The sequence below is a fragment of the Stomoxys calcitrans genome, chromosome 3, assembly GCF_963082655.1.
Source record: "Stomoxys calcitrans chromosome 3, idStoCalc2.1, whole genome shotgun sequence".
NCBI lineage: Eukaryota > Metazoa > Arthropoda > Insecta > Diptera > Muscidae > Stomoxys > Stomoxys calcitrans.
This window is the reverse complement of record NC_081554.1, coordinates 57,757,707-57,783,604: the sequence shown is the minus strand read 5'-3', so window position 1 is coordinate 57,783,604 and position 25,898 is coordinate 57,757,707. Positions and strand designations below refer to the sequence as shown.

At 38.4% G+C, this 25,898-nt stretch overlaps 1 protein-coding gene across 3 annotated transcripts in view; it reads right to left on the bottom strand.

The window, feature by feature from the left end:
* Positions 1 to 3,007: 3,007 nt before the first annotated feature.
* The window catches only part of LOC106081747 (nicotinate phosphoribosyltransferase), a 114,156-nt gene continuing 91,265 nt past the window's right edge, over positions 3,008 to 25,898 (bottom strand). For all 3 annotated transcript variants that reach the window (XM_059364247.1, XM_059364249.1, XM_059364248.1), the window contains 4 exons: positions 8,130 to 8,395; positions 7,881 to 8,007; positions 6,831 to 7,113; positions 3,008 to 3,531 (listed from right to left, as the gene is read on the bottom strand). In XM_059364247.1, coding sequence (XP_059220230.1) covers positions 3,454 to 3,531; positions 6,831 to 7,113; positions 7,881 to 8,007; positions 8,130 to 8,395 — 754 coding nt within the window. In that variant the 3' untranslated portion in view covers positions 3,008 to 3,453. The remainder of the gene's footprint in view (positions 3,532 to 6,830; positions 7,114 to 7,880; positions 8,008 to 8,129; positions 8,396 to 25,898) is intronic.

The window sequence follows — 25,898 nt, the reverse complement described above, 5'->3', positions numbered from 1 at the left end:
CAGTGTTTTCTTAAAAAAACAAGCTTATAATCGCATAATTGATATTTACAAAGGCAAAAAATCTATAAAAGACTAAAATTGGTGTTATTCCTTAGATTTTCGAAGTTCAAAACTCTGAAAACACCATTGGATTCGAAAAATAAGCTCCTTGCATTTTGGTGCTAACTTGCGAAAAATCTCTTGTTATCTTTGAACAATTAGCAAAGCAGCGTTGTTTTAATGACATATCATGAGACCGAGTTCGATAATACTGTAAATACTTCGTATTTTCGAAAACCCGAAAGCATCCCTGGACTAGAGAGCAAATATTTTTTCCGTAATGCTGGTTGCAGTAATGCTCCACAGTTTTCTTTGGAAGATTTTGCAATAATTGAGTTACTTGACTTTCAAACAGACTGTTTAAAAATTGTTGTTAGTACTGTCACTTATGTGCAAATCCGGCGATAAATATGTATGGATGCTATATCCAAATTTAAACCGATTTTGATGATATCTTGCAGATGTGTTAAGATCAATAATAAAACAATCCATGCCAAATTTTGTGCAGATCGGTTACAAATTGTGTATATTACAGCCATATAAGTGTTAATATTGCGATACATATACATGGGAGCAATATTCAAATCTGAACCGATTTTGATGAAATCTCGCACATATATTAACATCAGTAGCAAAACAATTCGTGCCAAAATTTGTGCAGATCGGTGGAAAATTGAAGCTACTACGGCCAACTAAGTGGAAATCGGGCAATAAATCGGAACCGATTTTGTTTAAATTTTGCAAATATGTTAAGGTCAGTAACAAAACATTACATGCCAAATTTTGTGCAGATCGGTTGAAAGTTGTAGCTTCTACGGCCATTTAAGTGCAAATCGGGCGAAACATATATATGGGAGCTATATCTAAATCTGCACCGATTTTTAAAAAATAATTAGCGTTCGTCCTTGGGCCAAAAAAATGATATTTGCGAAATTTTGTGATGATTGGATAACAAATACGACCTACAATTTGATTACAAGAATACATGGACTCATAGACGGACACGGCTAAATCGAATCAGAAAGTGATTCTGAGTCGATCAAAGTATTTATCAATGGGTCTAGATCTCCTCCTTCTTAGCGTTGCAAACAAATGCACAAACTTATAATACCCTGTACCACAGTGGTGGTGTAGGGTATAAAAATTAAAACCAGTAAAAGCATACAAAGTTCGGCCGGGCCGAATCTTAGGTACCCATCACAATGGAGTCTGCTAAAAATGTTTCAGTATTATCTGAGGTTGTATTTTAATTATTTTTGTCTCAAGATGTCAAATCGGTACCTATGGCACCCATATCACCATATTGACCGATTCGCATAAAACTTAAGATAGGTTTTTGGGCCACATCCGGGGAAAATTTAGGATTGGTTTATATGGGAACTATATCTGTTTATATACCTATTCGGATCATACCTGGGATGGATGTTGAAAGTCATAACTCAAGTCTTTGTTCCACATTTCAGCCAAATCGGATGAAAATTGAGGCTTCTAAGGGCTCAAGAAGTCAAATCCGGGGATCGGTTTATATGCGGGCTGTATCTGTTAAGTCAAATCCGGGGATCGGTTTATATGCGGGCTGTATCTGTTAATAGACCGTTTCGGATCATATTTGGCATGCAGTTTGGAAATCATGACTCAAGTCTTTGTTCCAAATTTTAACCAAATCGGATGAAAGTTGGGGCTTCTAGGGACTCAAGAAGTCAAAACCGTTGATCGATTTATATGGGGCTATATCTGTTTATAGACCGATTCAGATCATACTCGGCATGGATGTTGAAAGTCATAACTCAAGTCTTTGTTCCAAATTTCAGCCAAATCGGATGAAAATTGAGGCTTCTAGGGGGTCAAGAAGTCAAAACCGGAGATCGGTTTATATGGGGGCTATATCTGTTTATAGACCGAATCGGATCATACTAAGCATGGATGTTGGAAGTCATAACTCAAGTCTTTGTTCCAAATGTTAACCAAATCGGATGATAGTTGAGGCTTCTAGGGACTCAAGAAGTCAAATCTGGGGATCGCCTAATATGGGGACTATATCCAAATCTGAACCGATATGGCCCATATGCCATCCCCAATGACGTACATCAATATTAAGTATCTGTGCAAAATTTTAAGAGGCCAGCTCTACACATTCGACCGCTATCGACAGACGGACGGACAGACATGACTAGTTCGAGCCAGAATGTCGGGACGATCAAGAATAGATATACTTTATGGGGTCCTAGATCAATACGTCGAGGTGTTACAAACGGAATGACTAGATTAGTATAACTCCATTCAATGGTGGTGGGTATAAAAACGCCTTAACTAATGCAACGGAACTTATTACTATAAAGTTTCCCACATTTTTAATATTTGAAGTCTGGTCATAATTAAACATCGGTTTTGGGTGGGTTTTTGTAAAATAATTTATTTTCTTAAGTTTTTTCAATTTTGTATTTGGTGTCTTTATCTTAAATTTCTTTAACAGATTGTGCTTTTTGCAGTTTTCGTTTGTGTTTCAAAACAATGTTGGAACTTAAACAACTAAAGGTGAAAGTTTCTTGAAAATCTCTGTAATCTTATGCGTGTGTGTGAGTGGGTGTGTGTGGTTTTTGGTGTGTAAATGTAAGTATTTTTATATGTTTGTATATATATATGTATATAGGTAAGTGGTATTTAGATTAGGTAAGATGTATGTATGTATGTAGGTTTGTGTCTAATATAGTATTTGTTTTGTTTTGTTTTTTATTATATATAAGTAGATGGACTGACTGACTATGCTATGGTAACTAGGATTATCTTTAACTCATCTAGAAAACAACACTTATCGTCTTCCGTTTTATTTTGCGTAAAAATAATGACAATGGCTCAAACACTTGTTAACAAAACTAAAAGTAGATGCTTACAAATTATGACTACTGTTTGCATATAACAACAATGCTACAACAAAATGTTCTTCCCACATTGGGGGGGGGGGGGGGGGGTGATGATGTAGGGTAGCAGTTTTTTCTTTCTTTGTAATATATTTTTATGTAATATAATTATCCAGCTCCATTTCCTTTTGCTGCTTTAGTTTAGTTGTGTACTCGTACATATACAAATACATACGCATAGATTTGCTTTAGTGTTTGTTACAATTGGTACTTATTTATAATTTTTGTTTTTTTCTATATTTCGTAATTGTAAATATTGCCCAAATCATTTTATCAAATTTTTAAATAATTAAAAAAAAATAGTTATACAAAAATTAACAACAATAACGCCACCATCATGCAACAAAATGACCTTCTTTCTTCCTTCTCAATAACTGTACAGGATGTTTGTGTGTGTGTTTCCACTTTGGAATGGGTGGCCTTTGTGTTGTAGTAATTTTCGGTGTATGCAAAGAAATCTTTCGGTATTGTCGCAGCCAAATACGCCTTATATAGATCATGAAAGTTCCCCAATTGGAGCATTCTGTAGCCATAAATCATGAATAAAGTTGTACAGGTTATCACTGACAGCCACCTGTAAGAAGAAAAGGAGGAGAAGAAGAAGAAAGTTAATGTGGAAATATACTTTGGAATGATTTGAAACCTTCTAATATATATTATTAAACGACCAAACGGCCTAATGAAATTGACCTCAAACGAAAGATATTTTTCCAGAGAAGTGACGAATATATATGAAAATTAATTTTCCTTAAAGAAAAACCATGAAAATGAGGAATTAATGTTCATTGAAAGAAGAAGAAGAAGCGCAAACAGCAAATTGTTGTTGGTTTTTTTCTAAAGCATTCGTTGTGAGTGTGAATGCATAGCCATAAGTGGGAGTAGTAGTGGTGGGAGTAAGAGAAACAGAAATGGTGCGAGAGTAAGAGTATTACTATTTTGGGTGAGGGTGTTGTGGGGGTGTGATGTGCTAGGGCCACACACATGTAGGTTAGCCAATTTCTTAAGGCTCGGCATTGACGTGCAAGGCAGTTGCATTTATTGTTGTTTGTATATGTTTTTCGAGGCTGCACAACAAAACAAACAATTTTATAACAACAGATCCTATGCAGTAGGTGGCGAGTTTGTGGTACATATTACGGCCAAACGACTACATGAATTTTTATGAAATTGGTATCAATCGAAAAATGTTTTTCCAGAGATGTGCAGAATATATGTATATGAAAATTAATTTTCCGAAAAGAAAATCCATGAAAATGAGGAATTAATTATTAATAAAAGAAGAAGCTGAAAACTTCAAATTGTTGTTGCTTAATTTTTTGTGAATGCAAAGCCATAGGGTGGAATATTGGTGGTGAGAGTCCGAGAGGTGACTGGTAAGAAGAGAAGAGAAAGAGTATGCTAAAAGAGGTCACTATTAGGGTGCAGCAGTGTGGTCGTGTGTTTTGTGTAGCCCTACTTGGTGTTCTTTGGCATGAAGGTCAGTCAGTAGCTTAAGCTGCGGCTATGGACAATGACGTTTGCCGTTTAATATGTTGGCAACGGTTAAATACAACTTTGGCAACGCACTAATTTAAACATTGAAATAAACATCAAAAGGAGTCAAAGTAACTAATTGTGGCAATAGTCGGCGGGGAGTTAAAACAAATAAAGAAAAGAGGGTGCAGTATTTTAGCATACATTATGTGATGGGTCCCATATGATTTAAGGTAAAAAATCTATACCTTTTTGTATATTTGTATGTTCATATAGACTAAGATTAACTTCTTGGAATATTCAGATAGTTTATAATGATCATGTGATCAAAATATTACACTTTATATTTCAATATAAGAAGGGGGTTGTCAGAAGTTTTACACTGCCACTGAACAACCCAAAGCGGCATCTAATATGGGGTCTCGAATGGAAGACAGAATGAATTTGACATAAAAATATGACGTCAAGTGTTTGGAGGTCATTCTTTTCCTTAAACCACATATCGTGACAATGAGGGTTTTACAAGTAGAGTACGAGCCTTAATTTCAAATATGGATTCAACTTTTAGAGAGTTTTACCCAAAAGGCACCAACGGACCATATTGCCTTACTATGACCATATGGTGCTCAAATTCAAGTTATTTAAGAATAGAGTAGGCATTCGACAAGGAATTTTGGCCCAACAATCTCAAGGCCCTCCAAACATGCTCGAAAGGACATGTAGCCCAATATGGCAATATGATATTAAAATGAAGGGTATATGGCAGCAGGGTAAAAATATGTTTCATCAACATTAAAAGTATCGAAACATTAGGAATGGTAAGCACCTGAAATGGCTATATAAAATCAAGTTTCTAGCACTCGATCCTCCTTCAATTCCCACCGGAACGGACATATGACCCGATAATAACAATATGGGACATTAATTAATGAAGAAGGGTACGAATCCTACAAATAATATGCAAAAAATTGAACTTTTGCGATAACATCCATCGGAAAAATAACAATCGATATTTAGTCAAAAAATTAAATATCGATAGTGAAATCGATATTTTGGCAGCTCTAATTCAAGTCAAGATACACCCATGAGACCTAGTAATTTTTACTCTGTGTATTTTAGAATGCACAGCGGAGCGTGCTTGTTTGGGCTAGTAAGCAGGGCTGCAGAGTCGACAGAAGTCGAGGTTTTGAGGCCGGTGTCGGGCTATTGAGCAGTCGGAATTCGGTTCGAAGTTGAGCACGCGTGCCCCGACTCCCCCTTTTGTGGCTTCTGGTTGTCTTTGGGATTCTCAGGTGTTTTGAGAAGGAAAGGGGCAGTGAAGATCGTAGCCTACGCAAATTGCAAATTTGCCCATGAACATTCCATTAAGGAACAGCGGGAATACTTCTCTCATATGAAGTTTACACGGCTGATTACTAAAGATAAATACCTCACAAGTGTCGTCTGTACAAAGAGGGGAAACCACCGCTAAAATTTTTTCTGATGTTGTTGCCGGGATTTGAACCCAAGCTTTCTGTGTCAGAGGCGGACTTGCTAACCTCTGATGAAGGTGGTTTACATTAGAACTGAGAAGACAGCCCGCCGCAGTGTATATATCCCCATTCTGACAGGTCTGAATCTTTTTCACTCCGCATCGCTCAGCTGACAAGTTTACGGCTGCGGCGCTGCATATTATATCACTGACCGACCAATTCCTTTGTATGTAGTCAACAAGGTTTCTTTGTCATCACCCCAAGTTGTTGTTGTAGCAATGTGTTTTACACTGAGGCGGCAACCCTTGCCAATGAAAGAAGAGCGTGGGAACCCCAACTGTTGCCGGCAAGCGATTTGTGGACATTGTTTCTACTTGTGACTTTGGCACAAATTCCAGCTGCATGAGCGGAAGGTCTTTAAAGGCTGCCAAAGGTGACAGGGAGTATTTTGGGCTAGTTGGTGGTCAAAATCTTTACGCCTTCGACACATTCAACATTCTTCTATAAAAAGGTGGTCCCTTATCGTTGAGTTTTAAACTTGAATCGAACAGCACTCATTGATATGTGAGAAGTTTGCCCCTGTCCCTTAATGGAAAGTTCATGGACAAATTTGCAATTGCGGGGTAGACCTACTGACCGTGTATATAACGTCAGTTAGTTTTTTGTCTAAATTATAAACCCGACATCAGTTCCCTTGACCAGAGGAACATAGCTTTGACAAAGCAATTTGATGAATCAACGTTCAGCCAGAATTATGAGTAATAGTAATTACTTCGTCTGAGATGTGGGACATAAAGATATGGTGACTAAACCCCTTTCCCTAGTCCAGGGATATGCAAGTATCAATATACGCACAATTGTTATTCCTACTTACGAGTATTGTAATTTTGTTGTCTTTTGAATATAAAATTTTTATTGACACACTTACCTTATAGGGTGTAGGATTCAGTGTACGTTTGTGATCATTTCTCAATGTTTTCAAGGACATTTGTACACGCTCTCGCACTTGTTCTAATCTGGGCAGCTGTTGGCAAATCTTGCCATTTTGCCAATAGATTTTATACAACGACTCCACATGTGTTGGAATGACATAAGCACGTTTGGATTCTTGGAAAGGATGGCGACACAGGACTTTTTGCCCCACAGCCGGAGGGGGTTCGGTGACTTTTTGCAAAAGATCAATCAAGGCATGACCATCGGCACTATATAATCTGTATAGGAAGAAGGGATAGAGAGATAAGGAGAAAAGTCCATACTTCGTCGGGGATCAATCATTTTAAAGGTTGTCTCACGCGAACAGCTGTTGACGGCTGTTAGTCAAGTTGTTTACTAGAGCTGGCAAAATATCGATATTTATTTTTTTGTCTGAATATCGATTGATAATCTTCCTATCGATACTATCGGAAAAGTTAAATTTTTTGCAAAATTTAACAAAAACGAGGGCATCCAGCAGTGAATGTATTCAAAATTATAAGATACATTGCGCCTATAGAGGGCGCAATTTTCATCCGATTGAGCTAAAACAAACTACAATCATTTCTCTAATGACATTCAACAGACTTTTATATTTGGTTTTATTCGGTATGTGTATTCCTTTTATACAAATCGATCCATTGATTTTTACTTCTCATTTTCGTTTGATGGGAAATTTACGATAAAATCGATACTATCGTTATTTATTACAAAAAATATCGAAAATAACGAATATTGCTATTATCGATAGTTTGCCAGCTCTACTGTTAACAGCTGTTCGTTTGTTTGTTCACGTTAATTTTCTTCTTTTCTTCTTTCTCGCATATTTTGACACACTCGCACTAATTTCTTGATTTGTGGTGACAATCTAGACGATTTTGTAAATTGATGACAAAATGGCGAATACTGTGGGTATCTACCATATGATTTCTATGTTGTTGTACAAATGAGACAACCTTTAAATAGTTAAGCCATGATGCTTCCTATTATACAGACAAAAACTTACCTGAAAGCATTCTTATGTCCAGGCATTGTTACTTTTTCCACATCCTGACTTAATTTTATTCTGGGTTGGCCATTGATTTCGACCAACTTGTAAACACAGCCTAAGGCAGGTTGGCGCTGACATGTAACTGAAGTGCAAAAATGAAATTGAAACCAGAATTTTTATAATAAAATCAAAGATTTAACTTTTCTTAAGAAATTCGTTTTTCATAACATTATTGCCATAACATCTTTTCATCGCATTACTTACCTAAATGTGTACCAATGCCAAAGCAATCAATCTTATGCCCCTGCTCATTCAAACTCAATATGGTATCCTCATTAATGTCATTCGATGCCACTATGGTGAGTTTATTAAACCATGAGACCTTAAAGCTTTCCGCCACTCTTTCAAATGTCTCTCGAGCCAAACAAGACAGATAGGCTAAATCACCGGAATCAATACGAATACCAACCGCATGGTAGCCCAAATCGTTAAGAGCCAAGGCCACCGAACAGAAATTAAGCAGGCCACTCCTGGTGAAACAAAAATTAAGGCGAAAACAAAAAAAGACAAAAACAAATTTAAGTAAAGACATTTCTATTAAAGGATATTTTGATGGGGGTATAAAAAGAATTAAACAATTTTGTTTTATTGAATTGCATTGCTATTGGTGTTGGGTGGGTTTTCTTTCAATAATTTTGTGAAAAATTGGGGTGTTAAAATAAGTTTTTTTTTTGTAAATGAAGAAAATTCAACAAATTTTTATGGTTTAATTAAAAAATACTAAGAACAAAATGTTAAAACTAAATTTTGATGCTCCCAGAGATATAATCACTATTAAAAAATATTGTATGTTACACGTACAGTGGCATAGATATGTCTACATACAAACCTTTTCATAAATAGCAGCTAAGTTAGCTGACAGTAACGCAGTTAGGATAATATGTAACCCTAACAATTTTTTAACTAATTGTAATACTGGTGTTTAAACAGTTTTAGCAACAATAGATGCTTGGCAGAAAAATTTTTTTGTACAAAAACTTTGTTTTATAAAACGTGTTTCTGAGTGAGGTATGTAGACTTTTCTGTGCCACTGTGTGTGCTGCAATGAACAACGGCCGAACGTCCTCTGACAATTCGATGAGCGACGCAGAGTGGTCCAGAATCGAGAGCTATCGCCAAACTATCGTCATTACTTTGGATCTACTGGTCGTAGAGCCTTGACTGTTTATATGGTGAAGTTTAACAAATGTGAAATCCTCAATCAAATCGAAAGTCTCTGTGAGGCTGAAGCTTTCAAAAGCTGAATTAGTTTTTGTACCCTCCCCCATAGAATGGCTACTAATCTAGTCATTTCGTTTGTAACACCTAGAAATATTCGTCTAAGACCCCATAAGTATATATATTCTCGATCGTCTCGATGTGCTTAGTCGATCTAGCCATGACGATCCTTCCATCCGTCCGTCTGTCGAAATCACGATTGCGGTCGAACGCGGTCGAAAAGATAGCCGCTTGAAATTTTCCACAGATACTTTATATTGATGTAGGTCATTGGGAATTGCAAATGGGCCATATCGGTTCAGATTTAAATGTATTGGGTTGCCCAAAAAGTAATTGCGGATTTTTCATATAGTCGGCGTTGACAAATTTTTTCACAGCTTGTGACTCTGTAATTGCATTCTTTCTTCTGTCAGTTATCAGCTGTTATTTTTAGCTTGCTTTAGAAAAAAGTGTAAAAAAAGTATATTTGATTAAAGTTCATTCTAAGTTTTATTAAAAATGCATTTACTTTCTTTTAAAAAATCCGCAATTACTTTTTGGGCAACCCAATATATTCTCGATCGTCTCGATGTGCTGAGTCGATCTAGCCATGACGATCCTTCCATCCGTCCGTCTGTCGAAATCACGATAGCGGTGGAACGCGGTCGAAAAGATAGCCGCTTGAAATTTTCCACAGATACTTTATATTGATGTAGGTCATTGGGAATTGCAAATAGGCCATATCGTTTCAGATTTAAATGTAGCTCCCATATAAACCAATCTCTCGATTTGACTTCTTGAGCTCCTGGAAGCAGCAATTTTTGTTTGATTTGGCCGAAATTAAACATGTAGTGCTTTCTTATGACTTCCAATAAATGTGCAAAGTACGGTCCAAATCGATATATAACCTGATATAGCTTCCATATAAACCGATCTCCCGATTTGACTTCTTGAGTTCTTACAAGCCGCAATGAGACTGAAATTTGATTGAAATTTTGCACATAGTGTTTTGTTATGACTTTCGACAACTTTTCCATGTATGGTTCAAATCGGTTCATTACCTAATAAAGCTCTGATCTTGATTGTTTGAGTCGCTAGGGAGCGCTATTATTATCCGATTTGATTGAAATTTTGCACGAAGTGTTTCTTTAACTAAAAACTACTGTGGCAAGTATGGTCTAAATAAATTCATAATCTAATATAGCTCCGATGTAAACCGATCTTGATTTCTTGAGCCGCAAGAGGGCGCATTTACTACCCGATTTGGCTGAAAGTTTGCATGAAGTGCTTTGTTTTAACTTCCAACAACTGTGCCAAGTATGATCTAAATCGATTCATAGCCTTGTGTAGCTCTCATATAAACCGGTCTCCCTATTATACTTCTTGAGCCTCTAGAGGGCGCAATTTTTATCCAATTTGGCTTATATTTTGCACAATGACTTCCATTTTGGTCTCCAACAGCCAAACCAAGTATGGTTCATAACTTGATATAGCTCCGGTAGCATAGCAATTCTTATCCATTATCCTTTATTTGCAGTTGATCCGAACTGCATCAAACTCGGCACGGACATCGAGGGGCCTAATACAGCTCACTGTGCCAAATCGGGTAATAAATATGCCTTTTATGGTACCAAGACCATAAATGGGGAGATAGGTATCGATGGATCCTTTATGCAAATGAAGTCGGATCAACAGATGGGGGTTTACAAATTTCGTCATTCCATTTATAACACCTCGAAATATTCGTCTAAGGCCCCATAAAATATATTCTTGATCGTCATTTAAGTCGATCTCGCCATGTCAGTCCGTCTGTCGAAAGAGTAAAGCTAGCCGCTTAAAATTGTTCACAAATACGTTTTATTAATGTGGTTGGGATTGTAAAAGATCCAAATCGGTCCATGTTTAGATATAGCTCCCATATGATAAAGCCCAAATATGGTCTGAATCGGTTCAAAATGTGATATAGGTCTCATATAAACCGATCTCTGTACTTCAACAGCCTCTAAAGGCCGTAATTATTATCCGATTTGGCGGCAATTTTGTACAATGACTTCTAATATGGTGTCCAACATCCAAACCAAGTATGACCCGATTAGGTCTATAACCAGTTATAACTTCAAAAACATAGCAATTTTTATCTATGACCCTTTGTTTGTTCAAAGAGATATACCGTGCAAAGTACTTGACAAATGCCATGGTATAAGATTCGGCCCTGTCGAACTTAGCACGCTTTTATTCGTTGAAAACTTATGTCGGAAGTTCTAAACCAGTTCAATGCGTCGAATTTCAGTAAAATCTCTAATAAATGCGCCTTTTTTAGGCCCAAGGACTTAAATCGGCAGATCGGTAAAAAGGGCAGATATACCCAAATATAGACCGATCCGGACCATAGTAAACACGGGTGTCAAAGGCACTAACGCAATGCGCCGAATTTCAGTAATATCGAGATATAAATGAGCCTTTTTTGGGCCTAAGAACTTAAATCAGGAGATCGGTTTATATGGCAGCTACATCCAAATACAGTCCGATCTGGACCATACTCGGTATGAGCGTCGCAAAATTTCTGTAGGCTGTAATGTGCCTAAAATTTTTAATCTGACAATCGGTTTATACGGACCGTACTCGTTACGAATGTCGATGGGTTTAGTACAGGTCGCAGAGCTAAATTTCAGCGAAATCAGTTTTAAAGTCGTTTTATAAGCCTAAGACCCTAAATCTAGAAATTGAGTTTCAGTTCAATATCTTAATTTTTAAAGATTGCAGCGTGATTTTAACAAACAGACGGAAGGACATGGCTAGATCGTCTTAACTTTTTAGGACGTCCAAGAATCTATATAATTAATAGGGTCAGGAAAGAATATTTACATGTGTCACGAAATGATGAAATGAATATACCCCCATCCTTCGGTGGTGAGTACAAAAGAATTAAAAATCGTGTAAGTTCGGTCGGGACGAAACTAGGGTAACCACCACCATGGATTCCGCTAAAACTTTGCCTTTAGTTCGTATTTGCATTATTTAACATCTATCAAATCGGGAAGAGTCATTCTATAGGGAAATTTTTGAAATACGGTAGAACAACTAGAAAGAGGAAATACCATGTGTTGGTTACTTCCAATCAGAAGAAGTTATATTTCATACTTCGACTTTTTGTCTGAATTAGCGGATAGAGACAATTGGAGAGTGTATTTCTCCTGACAATAAGCAAATGTTTTGAGCTCATAACAAAAAATCCAAAAGTTATAAATTTTATTTGTTTTTATGGATCAAAAAAAAATTGGACCACACTTAACATGGATCTCGAAAATCATATGAGGAATCTTCGTGATATTGGTTGAGCTTAAATGTTGTCAAATCGGAATTTGGTTTTTATGGGAGCTATATCAGGTTATAGCCTGATATGGACCAAATTTTTTTCAGTCAACCAACACGCAGGGGAAGTCCCTTATATATGCAGTGCATTGCGTTGGAGAGCATAGTTAAGGATCGGAGAGGGGAAAGAGAGAGTAGAGTCTATTGACATTTGCTTTAAATTTCTGGATGTCGTAAGTACAGGGAAAGACATCCCCCGGAAGTTGATTCCACATACGAACTGTTCTTTCAAGAACATAATTCTCTTGGGTGTGCATGGTCCGATCAGCTGGCCAAACGATTACAAACCGTTGCGCGCTTCTAGAAAATCTTGTATTTCTGACAAATAACCTCAAGTCAGGAAACAGAAGGATGATTTCCAAATAACACACACCGTGGAAGAAGAAATAGAACAGCGCCAAGCAACCCACATTTCGAATGCTTCCTTCGAATGCACTTGAATGCTTCCTTTGAGACTTCGAATACATGTTTTGACCAACGGACATCACATTGAATCTTCATGACCAGAACATCAAGAGCCTCTGACTGCTTGATATCTAAAGTGTCAATGAATCGTTTGTGAGACAACAAACAACACTGCGTTTTGCGTGCATTCAAATCTACTCTGTTCATTCGACCCCATCCAGAAATGGGCAGCAAACCCAGGCAGAGTGTTACGTGCATAATCCGCCTCCTGTCTTCAATCTCTCGAAGACTCGGATTATGGTCGAATGAAAATTAATGACAGAGGTTGCTGTCATCCGCGAACGAATAGATCGGATTCGAAGTCAGACCCAGTAGATCGTCAGTGAAAAAAAAAGAGAAAAAGAGAGGCAGAAAGGACAGAGCCTTGTGGTCAATCTATATTCGCCAGATGATAACCCATCTACAACAACTCTTATAGTACGATCTCTGTAAAAACCTGATATAAATCGAGCGAAGTTATTATCGACAGCAAAAGCGACAAACTTTGAAAGTAGTGCACCGTGCCAAACCCTATCAAATCCCTTGGAGATATCCAGAGCCACGACCTTACTCTCATCGAACTGGTGAATAGAGCGACTGCCACGTTCAGACAGGAATGCCTTCGGGTCACCTGTGGAGCGATTTCTGTGGAACCCATATTGTCGGTCGCTAAGAAGACCATTGGACTCTAAGTATCTCACAAGATGGTAATTAACCATGCTCTCCATAACCTTGGAAAGCGCGGAGCATAACGTTATTGGTCAGTAATACGCAGGGTCGGCTACCTCACCCTTCTTGGGGATAGGCTGCACGTTCGATATCCTCCAACGCGCTGGAAAAATACCTGCACGGTAAGCAAGGTTGAAAAGATTGCGTAAAGGACGAGCGAGCGTAGAAGAACACTTGAATAAAACAATTGACGATATGCCATCCAGGCCCGGGGATTTATTTAACTCGAGATTTGCAAGAACCCTTTTGACTCCACGTGTTCGAAAATATATTGAAGGCATGGAACTAGATAGGTCTTCAATAACGTTGATCGTTTTCCGGCAGGGAAGAATTTCCCGCAAACATGTTAGCCAGCAGGTTAGCCTTATCAACCGGGTCGGTGAATATCTGGTCGTCTTTAATGAGATATAGTCCGATATAGCCATCATCGAACTTAAACTGCCCATGAACAAAACAAAAAGAATCTTTGCAAAGTCTCCATTTTGAAAGACAATAGCGTGATTTCAACAGACAGACAGACGGAGAGACAAACGGGCTAGATCGTCTTAGATTTTTACGACGATCAAAAAATATATACCTTATTGGGTCTGTAATCGATATTTCAATGTGTTGCAAACAAATTGAGGAAACCAATAAGGAAAGGCAAAAGTCGGGCGGAGCCAACTGTATAATACCCTACACCTACCCTATTAGTATAAAGTGGGAACTATATCTATATCAAATACGTTCAAACTGTAATAACTACGGTTGGCAAAAGACAAGATTATTGAAATCTGACAAACATATGTATGAGAGCTATATCTAATTCTAAACCTATTTCGACCAAACTTCTTAGATATTGTGATAGACATCGAGGAAAGAGTTGTGGAAAATGTTGACAATATTGGGTCAATAAATGCGCTTGCAGTGGCTTAAGAAGTGAAAATCGGGTGATATACATATATGGCAGCTATATCTAAATCTGAACCGATTTCTATGAAACTCACCCGTAAAATTAAGAGTCATAAGAAAATCCTTCCTGCTAAATTTCGAGAGAATTGGTTAACATATGAGCACTTTTTTCCAATATTTCTCAAAATCGGACGAACATATATATGGGAGCTATACCCAAATCAGAACCGGTTTCGATCAAACTTTACAGATATTTTGGAAGTCGTCTAGAAAAGCGTTGTGCAAAATTTTGGTAAAATTGGTCGATAAATGCGCTTGCAGTGGCTCTAGGAGTGAAAATCGGGCGATATATATATGAGAGCTATATCTAAATCTAAACCGATGTTTATAAAATTCACCAATAATGTCGAGAGTCGAGAGAAAATCCTTCCTGCCAAATCGGTTAACAAATGACCATTTTATTGCATTATTACTGCAAATCGGACGAACATATATATGGGAGCTATATCCAAATCTGAACCGATATTTTCCAATTTCGTCTATACCTTAAAAAAAACACAAGTAAAAAGGTGTTAAGTTGGGCCTGACCGAACTTTGGATACCCACCACCTCGGGTATATATGTAAACCATCTTTCATCAAAATCCGGTGAAAATTGCATACCTTATGTCCCATAGCAGTTATATCGAAATATGATCCGATTTGGACCAAATGCTAATAAGTACAAGTCATTGTTCAATTTCGTTTAACAAAATATTGGTCTTTTTAGTAGCTATATCTAAAAATAAACCGATCTGAACCATATACAACATGGATATCGAAAAGCCTAACATAAGTCAATGTGTCAAATTTCAGTTAAATCGGATTATAAATGCCCCTTTTTTGGGGCCAAGACTTTAAATCGAGTATCGGCAGCTATATGCAAATCTTTATCGATCTAGACAAAATTGCAGAAATATGTGGAGGGGCTTAACTTAACTCTCTGTCCCAAATTTCGGCAACATCGGACAATAAATGCGCCTCTTATGGCCCCAAAACCTAAAAACGAGAGATCGGTCTATATGGCATCTATATTCAAATCTGGATCGATCTGTGCCATAATGCAGAAGTATGTCAAGGGGCTCAACTTAACTCCCTGTACCAAATTTCGGCAACATCGGACAATAAATGCGCCTTTAATGGGCCCAAAACATTAAATCAAGAGATCGGTCTATATGGCATCTATATCCAAATCTGAACCGATCTGTGCCATAATGCAGAAGTATGTCAAGGGGCTCAACTTAACTCCCTGTACCAAATTTGAGCAACATCGGATAATAAATGGGCCTTTTGTGGGCCTAAGACCCTGAATCGGAGGATCGGTCTATATGGCAGCTATATACAAATCTGCACCGATCTGGGCCAAATTGACGAATGATGTCGAAGGGCCTAATACAACTCACTGTACCAAATTTCAGCAACATCGGATAATAAATGTGGCTTTTATGGGGCTAAGACCCTAAATCGGAGGATCGGTCTATATGGCAGCTATATCCAAATCTGGACCAATCTGAGCCAAATTGCCGAATGATGTCGAAGGGCCTAACACAACTCACTGTCCCGAATTTCAGCAAAATCGGATAATAAATGTGGATTTTATGGGCTTAAGACCCTAAATCGGAGGATCGGTCTATATGGCAGCTATATCCAAGTCCGGACCAATCTGGGTCAAATTGACGAATGATGTCGAAGGGCCTAACACAACTCACTGTCCCAAATTTCAGCAAAATCTTATAATAAATGTGCCTTTTATGGGCCGAAGACCCTAAATCGGCGGATCGGTCTAAAAATGGGTGTTCAAAATAAGAAATGAAGTGAAAAATATCGATAGCCCAAAACCTAAAACCGAGAGATCAGTCTATATGGACCGATCTGTGCCATAATTCAGAAGTATGTCAAGGGGCTCAACTTAATTCCCTGTCCCAAATTTCGGCGCCATCGGACAATAAATGGGCCTAAGACCCTGAATAGGAGGATCGGTCTATATGCCAGCTATATACAAATCTGGACGAATCTGAGCCAAATTGACGAATGATGTCGAAGGGCCTAACACAACTCACTGTACCAAATTTCAGCAAAATCGGATAATAAATGTGGCTTTTATGGGCCTAAGACCCTAAATCGGAGGATCGGTCTATATGGCAGCTATATACAAATCTGGACCAATCTGAGCCAAATTAACGAAGGATTTCAAAGGGCCTAACACAACTGACTGTCCCGAATTTCAGTAAAATCGGATAATAAATGTGGCTTTTATTGGCCTAAGACCCTAAATTGGCGGATCGGTCTATATGGGAGTTATATCAAGATATAGTCTGATATAGCCCATTATCGAACTTAACCTGCTTATGGACAAAAAAGAATCCGTGCAAAGTTTCAGCTCAATATCTCTATTATTGAAGACTGTAGCGTGATTTCAACTGATAGACGGACGGACATGTCTATTGGGTTGCCCAAAAAGTAATTGCGGATTTTTCATATAGTCGGCGTTGACAATTTTTTTCACAGCTTGTAACTCTGTAATTGCATTCTTTCTTCTGTCAGTTATCAGCTGTTACTTTTAGCTTGCTTTAGAAAAAAAGTGTAAAAAAGTATATTTGATTAAAGTTCATTCTAAGTTTTATAAAAAATGCATTCTTTTAAAAAATCCGCAATTACTTTTTGGGCAACCATAGATCGTCTTAGATTTTTATGCTGATCCAGAACATCTATACTTTATAGGGTCGGAAATGGATATTTCGATGTGTTGCAAACGGAACGGAAACAAAATGAATATACCCCCATCCTTTGGTGGTGGGTATAAAAATTATGTGCCGAATTTACAAATTAACATGGAGAGACAGGCAGACAGACAGATGGACAGACAGACGGACATAGCTAACCGCCGTGGATCGGAGTGAAGGGTGTAAAAAAACGTCCATTGTGTAATCGGTCTACCCGATTGAGAATTTTTGGGCCCATAAAAGGTAGATTTCGTATACTATTCAGCATAAATTGAAAGAGATCACTCGAGACCCTTGTGGAATATGATACACATCAGACTATAGCTGGGTATTGAAGCCATATAGGCCGATTCCCGATTGATCTCCCTAAGTCTATTTTTACCTGATTTTGCTGAATTTTTAACTTATGGTGTAAATCAGATCATAAAGGGTGATTTTTTTGAGGTTAGGATTTTCATGCATTAGTATTTGACAGATCATGTGGGATTTCAGACACGGTGTCAAAGAGAAAGATGCTCAGTATGCTTTGACATTTCATCATGAATAGACTTACTAACGAGCAACGCTTGCAAATCATTGAATTTTATTACCAAAATCAGTGTTCGGTTCGAAATGTGTTCAAATTTTGACAAATTTTGTTCAGCGATGAGGCTCATTTCTGGTTGAATGGCTACGTAAATAAGCAAAATTGCCGCATTTGGAGTGAAGAGCAACCAGAAGCCGTTCAAGAACTGCCCATGCATCCCGAAAAATGCACTGTTTGGTGTGGTTTGTACGCTGGTGGAATCATTGGACCGTATTTTTTCAAAGATGCTGTTGGACGCAACGTTACGGTGAATGAACACATTTCGAACCGAACACTGATTTTGGTAATAAAATTCAATGATTTGCAAGCGTTGCTCGTTAGTAAGTCTATTCATGATGAAATGTCAAAGCATACTGAGCATCTTTCTCTTTGACACCATGTCTGAAATCCCACGTGATCTGTCAAATACTAATGCATGAAAATCCTAACCTCAAAAAAATCACCCTTTATTTAGGTATAGCTACCGTTTGAGCTTTTGAAAGTAGTGTAGTTCCATACGATTTCGATGAAATTTCGAATAGAACGTTGTATTAGGGTTCCTCGAAATACGTAATATTAAGACATAGCTTACATCTATATATAGACTACCAGTTTGTGTTACCCGTATGAATTTTAGTGGTGTTGAATTTTTTAATTTCTCAATCTTTTTGTATACAAAATAAATAAAAAAAAATTTGAAACAAAGTATGAGTGCTTACGAAAGCCTTGCTTGGATTCAATCAATCAAAATTTGAACTTAAGATACAGAGAAAAAGGTCAAAAATATGGGTAACAACAGCGGCTTCAACAAGGTTTGTTTTACAAAAGCCATGCAGTGTTATCTCTCGGACCATTGTACTAAAAATGGGTGTTCAAAATAAGAAATGAAGTGAAGAATATCGGTAGCATGGCATGGCATGGCATGAGATGACGTAGCCAGCCATAAATAATGGCAATGAAGATGATAAGCCCACATAAAGTGAAAATGGGGTGCACAATGCAGATTGGCGATACATTATGGGTTGCTATTGTATATTGTTGTTGTCTAAGTGCAGACGACCTTTACATTAAAAAGGGGTCAAAAAGTGAAAAGAAATCAGATTTAAATGATTGATACAAATCAAATACACACTTAGATACCTTAAAAAACAGAGGTGGTGTAAGGGGTTTGTGCTAAGGACTAAGACATTTTAGCAATATTTAAACTTTTTTTTTTGTTCTTTGTTTGTTGGGAAAATTATATATGTAACTTAAATACGCACGCACACAAACACAGACATACACATTTAAAAATTTTATAATAAAAATAGTTTTAAATGGATTTTGTTTAAGGTTTTCATGAATTTTGGGGTTTCTACCATTTGGGTAAATTTATGTTACGGTTTTTATTTGGTTTTTAAGATGAGTGTTTTACATACCTCTGCCAAAATAGTGCCGGGAAGTCATTATTAATTTTGTTTTAAGGAAATTTTCATTTTCTGTTTTGGATGGTTTTTGAGTATTTTTTGGAAGGGAGTGGGGGGTAAATGTTTGTTAAACAATGCTTCTATAGAAATATGAGGAATTTTAAAAATTTTGGTCATTCGTCATGGGTTTAGCGAATAAATTTAGATCAAAAGGAAAAAAAAAGAAAATAAGAGAAAATAAAAATCAAATTAAAAATTAATAATGATTGGTATATGAATAAAGCCAATACTACAACAAGAAACATATGAATGAATTAAACTTTGGAAAATCAAACATTAAAAGCAACAAATGTTAGTGAATACAAATACAAAACAAAATGAAAATTAGTGACAAATAAAGGCAATACAGAAAATGTATGTTTACATGTATTTAAACTAAGAGTAAGAAATGCATTGCAATATTGGGGATCCATATGTACAGTATTGTATATAAGCCGCCTTACAAAATATTGGGTTGCCCAAAAAGTAATTGCGGATTTTTCATATAGTCGCGTTGACAAATTTTTTCAACGGCTTGTGACTCTGTAATTGCTTTCTTTCTTCTGTCAGTTATGTTACTTTTAGCTTGCTTTAGAAAAAAAGTGTAAAAAAAGTATATTTGATTAAAGTTCATTCTAAGTCTTATTAAAAATTCATTTTTTTTTTTTTTTAAAAATCCGCAATTACTTTTTGGGCAACCCAATAGAAACACAACAGTAGCAGATTGCAACGACAACCCCCCACTCGACTAACCAAATTGTTTAAAGGGGGAAAAATATTGCGAAATACGTACTTGGGTACCAAAAGTCTATCTCAGAGAGTCAATGTACGAACAAAATTGCAAATTTTGCCCATGAATATTCCACTATGGAACTGGGGCAAACTTCTCACATATCAATGAGTGCAGTCCGATTCAAGTTTTTAAGCGCAATGATAAGGGACCTCCTCTTAATAGCCGAGAGCGAACGGCGTGCCGCAGTGAGAGACCTCTTGGAGAAAAGTTTTTAGATGGCATAGTACCTAACAAATGTCGCCGCTGAAAATTTTACGTGATGATCTCGCCAGGAATCGAACTCAGGCCTTCAGCGTCATAGGCGGGCATGCTTACCTCTGCGCTACGGTGGCCACCGTACAACCAAATATGTTTAAAAGCTACCAGGAATGCGGCATACAAAGCAGCCCCGTATTTCCTTGGCGTCCCAGGCGAAAGAGAGTTATCAAAGAAAGTGAGAGAGGAAAAACGTGTATTCCCGGTAATGCTCAGAAGTCAGAATAAAGACCGGAAATTCTAACAAGAAATTTCAAAACAAACTGATTGTTTTGATACAGTCACATCCTCCTGCAGCCCTTGCTTATGATATGAAAGAATATATTTCCCAGAGGGTAAAAATTGAAAATTTTGCCCATGAGCATTCCACTAAGGAACAGGGGCAAACTACTCACATATCAATGAGTGCAGTCCGATTCAAGTTTAAGCGTAATGAAAAGGGGCCTCCCTTTTATAGCCGAGTCCGAACGGCGTGCCGCAGTGCGACACCTCGTTTTTCTGATGGTCTCGCCAGGATTCGAACCCAGGCGTTCAGCCTCACAGGCCGACATGCTAACCTCTGCGCTACGGTGGCCTCCATTTCCCAGAAGGTTGTCTCCAATCCAATTGATAATGAAGACAAAGAGGATATCAAAGTAAAAGTCCCTGATGACGGTATAGAACTCATACTGCCTAGTCAGAATGGGGACAACGTGAGAGTAACCCGGCCGAATAACAAGAACACAAGCGGCAACGATGGATTGCGTGCAGAACTATTTATGACCTCTAGTATCCGAGGAAAAGCCACCGTAGCGCAGAGGTTAGCTTGTCCTCTTTTGACGCTAAACACCTGGGTTCGAATCCTGGTGAGAAGATCAGAAGAAAAATTTCAATCAAGGTTATCCCCTCCTGGCAACATTCGTGAAGTACTATGCCATGTGAAAACTTCTCCCCAAATAGTCGTCGCGGACTCGGTTATAAAAAGGAGGCCCCTTATCCTTGATCTTAAACTTGAATCGGACAGCACTCACAGATATTTGAGAAGTTTGCCCCTGTTGTTTAGTGTAATGTTTATGGGCAAATTTGCATTTGCCCCTTATCATTGAGTTTAAACTTGAATCGGACAGCACTCACAGATATGTGAGAAGTTTGTGCCTGTTGTTTAGTTCAATGTTTATGGGCAAAATTGCATATACATCCGATTGTGGCGGCGACGTGGATAACATGGGGCATCCATGATGATGGTGTAGAATGGATACCGTCTAGTCAGAATGAGATCAATGTAGCAGTAAATCGGCTGAATAACAAAAAAGCAGCAGTAGCCGATAGATTTCCTGCTCAATTATTTATGATTGATAGTGGCGGTGATGTGGGTAACACAGGAACAATCAATGATAATCGAATATAATGCATGCTGCCTAGTTAGAATGAGGTGAACGTTGCAGTAATCCGGCTAAATAACAACAATGCAGCAGGAACTGATGGATTGCCTCTACCGTTTATGACCTCTAGTATCCGATAGTGGCGGCGACGTGTAAACAACTGGACCAATTCCAGATGATGGTATAGAACGAATACCGCCTAGACAGAGTTGGGGCAATGTGGCAATAGCCCGTCTGAAAAATAACATAGCAGCTGAAGCCGATAGTTTGCCTACTCAACTATTTATGACCTTAGAAAGTGGCGGCGACGTGGATTATACAGGACCAATCCATGATGATTAAATATAATACATGACGCCTAGTCAAAATGAGATCAACGTTGTACTAATCCGACAAAATAACAACAGTGTATCAGAAGCCGATGCATTGCCTGGTTTACTATTTAAGGCGGCCGGTATCCAATTGTGGCAACGGCGTGGATACCGCAGAACCAATCCCTGATAACGGTATGAAATGTAATTACGAATTTCAACGTACAATTACCCTGGCTGAATGACAACAAAGCAGCCGATACTGATGTTTTGCCTTCTGAACTATTTAAGATATCTGGTATCCGATAGTTGCGGCGCCTTCTCTGGATCAATCGCAGATAATGGTATAGAATGAAGATAGCCTAGACAGAATAGGGTCAATGTGGCAATAACCCGGTTGAATAACAATAAAGCTGCTGGAGACAATGGGTTGCCCGCTAGGCGATTTAAGACCCTAATATCCGGTTGTGGCGGCGTCGTGGATACCACTAGAATATCCTGGATGTTGGTATAGAACGAAGACCGCCTACACAGAATTGGGTCATTGTGGCAATAACTCGGCTAAATAACAACAAAACAGCTGAAGTCGATAGGATGCCTCCTCAACTATTCAGTATCCGATAGTGGCGGGGACGTGGATAACACAGGACCAATCCATGATGAATGAATAGAATGTATGCCACCTAGTTCGAATGAGGTCAACGTTGGAGTAATCCAGCTAAATAACAACAATGCAGCAGGAGCCGATGGATTGCCTAATTTACTAATATTTATTACTGCTGGTATCCGATTGCGGCTGCGATGTTGATATTACAGAATCAATCCCTGATAAAGATATGGAACGAATACTACCTAGTCAGATTAGGGTCAACGTAACAGTAACCTGGCTGAATAACAACAATGTAGCAGAAGCCGGTGGGTTGCCTGTTAAAATATTTCCACCTGCTGGCATCCGATAGTGGAGAAATCGACCATACTACAGGACAATACAATGTCTACCGTCTAGTTGGTATGAGGACAACGTAGCAATAACCTAGCTGAAAAGTTACGCATCTTCTAATCTAGGCTTTCAGCTTGTAATATCTCGAAATATTGATCTGAGACCCCAGAAGGTATAAATATTCTTATATGTCTTGACATTCTAAGTCGATGTAGCCATGCATATGTACTTCTGTCTATCTGACGAAATCACGAGAGCGGTCTTACGAATGTAGATATCTGTTTTCTTATTGATGTATATGTATCTTTAGGGATTGCGAATGGGCCAATGCAGCAGGAGCTGATGGATTCCCTGCTTTACTCTTTAAGACTGCTGGTATCCGATTGTGGCGGCGATATGGTGACCACAGTACCAATCCCTAATGATTGTATAAAACGTACACCGCTTAGTCAGAATGGGCTAAACATAGCAGTAATCTGGGTACATAACAACAATGCAGCAGGAGCCGATTGAAGGCCAGCTAAACTATATAAAACAACTGGAACCCGATAGGTGAGGCGACAAGGATATCACAAGACCAATTCCTGATGACGGCATAAAATGTAAAACGCTTAGTTAGAAGTAGGTCAACGCATCAGTTACCTGGCTGAATAACAACAATGCAGCAAGAACCGATGGGCACCCAGCTGGCTTATTTAAAAATGCTGATTTCTGATAGTGGCGGCGACCAAGAACCAAAGGACAAATGCGTGATGACGGTATAAGTAGCAGCAACACGCCTGAATTACAACAAAGCAGAGATAACAAGTAAAAGCGTGCTAAAACCGAATCTTGAGAATCCACCACCATGGATTCTGCTTAAAATTTATATAAAATAAATTTAGTTGAAGGGCATAATTTTATTCTACATACCAAACTTCTGTCAAACCAGCAAAAAATAAAGCTTCTAGGAGTCGAACAAGGATGATCAAGGGACTGGAGCTATACCAGGTTATAGACCGATTTAGACCCTACTTGGCACAGTTTTTGGAAGTCATAACGTTATACCATATGCGAAATTTCATCCAAATCGGACAGAAATTGCGGCTTGTAAGGGCTCAAGAAGTCAAAACGGGAAATCGGTTTATATGGGAGCTATATCAGGTAATAGACCGATTCGGACCGTATTTGGCAGAGTGGATAAAAGTTATAACGGAACACCACATGTAAAATTTAACTAAATCGGACAAAAATTGCGGCTTGTATGGGCTCATGGAGTCAAATAGGGAGATCGGTTTATATGTGAGCTACATCAGGTTCTTGACCGATTTGGACCGTACTTGGAACAGTTATCGAAAGTCATAACAAAACACTGTGTGCAAAATTTCAGCCAAATCGAACAAAAATGGCTGCTTCCAAGGGTTCAAGAATTCAAATCGGGAGATCGTTTTATATGGGAGCAATATCCAAATCCGAATCGATATGGCCTATTTACAATCCCGAAGGATCTACATCAATATTAGGTAACTGTGCAAAATTTCAAGCAGCTAGCTCTACGCGTTCGACCTCTATCGTGATATCGACAGACGGACGGACATGGCTAGATCGACTCAAGACGTCGAGACGATCAAGAATAAATATATTTTATGAGGTCTTAGACGAATATTTTGAGGTGTTACAAACGGAATGACTAGATTACTATACCCCCATCCTATGTTGGTGGGTATAAAAATTCGAAACAACGTAGAGTGAAACAGGGAGTTCCCCAACGGGGGAAGATATCTCCGGCACTCTTAATCTTTACCTATCCTCCATTCCACCCCATCCAGCAATAAAAACAAGGTCTTCAAGTCATTTGCCGGCAGCACTTGGGGTTCTGACAAAGAAACTTGGTTGACCAATGTGGTATTGTCAGCTATGTGACACGCAGTGCAATAATTTTCAGATATCAGAATGACGCTCTTCGAACTGCGCCGGGCTGTCTCATAATTACATGCTGTCTAAGCAACGGCGATGCCATTCTGCAAATCCCAGGTAAATTTGTATCTACGCTAAGCGAGATCATGGAAAGATAATTTAGACATAAGTTAACGGATTTAAGGTTACCAAAGGAGGCGAAATACCTGAATGAGGATTTTAATTTGCTTGATGTTCGCGGCCATTCTACGGCTACTGGTGCCATATGGGTCATTCGTACGGTGAAAGGGGAATCGTCTTAGGGAGTTAAATAAGTTCCAAATACTGACCTGCGTCAAAATCACGGGAGCATTGACGTCTATACCACAGATAGGTTTGGAAATGTAAAGCCTATTGACATCTGTATTAAGATATGTGCAGCAAAGATTGCGCTTTGGGAGCTCGGAATTCTAAAGAAAGACAGAAGGAAGGCTGAAAAAGATTTCATACTATCTAGGTTCGAGATGGTATCTTAAGGTTTTGCTTTTCCGGCAGAGAGAACTGGGAGTCAGATGCTGTATTTGAGGACGATGAGACCTTGGTCTTTAATAATGGCGACAAGATGGAAAGGACGAGGACGGGAGTGATGCACTTGATATTGGTACACTCGATATTGGCAGAGAGACGGGAGTGATGCACTTGATATTGGTAAACTCGATATTGGCAGAGATTGCGCTTTGGGACCTCGGAATTCTAAAGAAATGACAGAAGGAAGGCTGAAAAAGATTTCATACTATCTAGGTTCGAGATGGTATCTTAAGGTTTTGCTTTTCCGGCAGAGATAACTGGGAGTCAGATGCTGTATTTGAGGACGATGAGACCTTGGTCTTTAATAATGGCGACAAGATGGAAAGGACGAGGACGGGAGTGATGCACTTGATATTGGTATACTCGATATTGGCAGAGACTGCCGGACAAGTGTTCAGTCTTTCAGGCAGAGACGTGAGCAATTACGATATCAGCAATCAATGGGA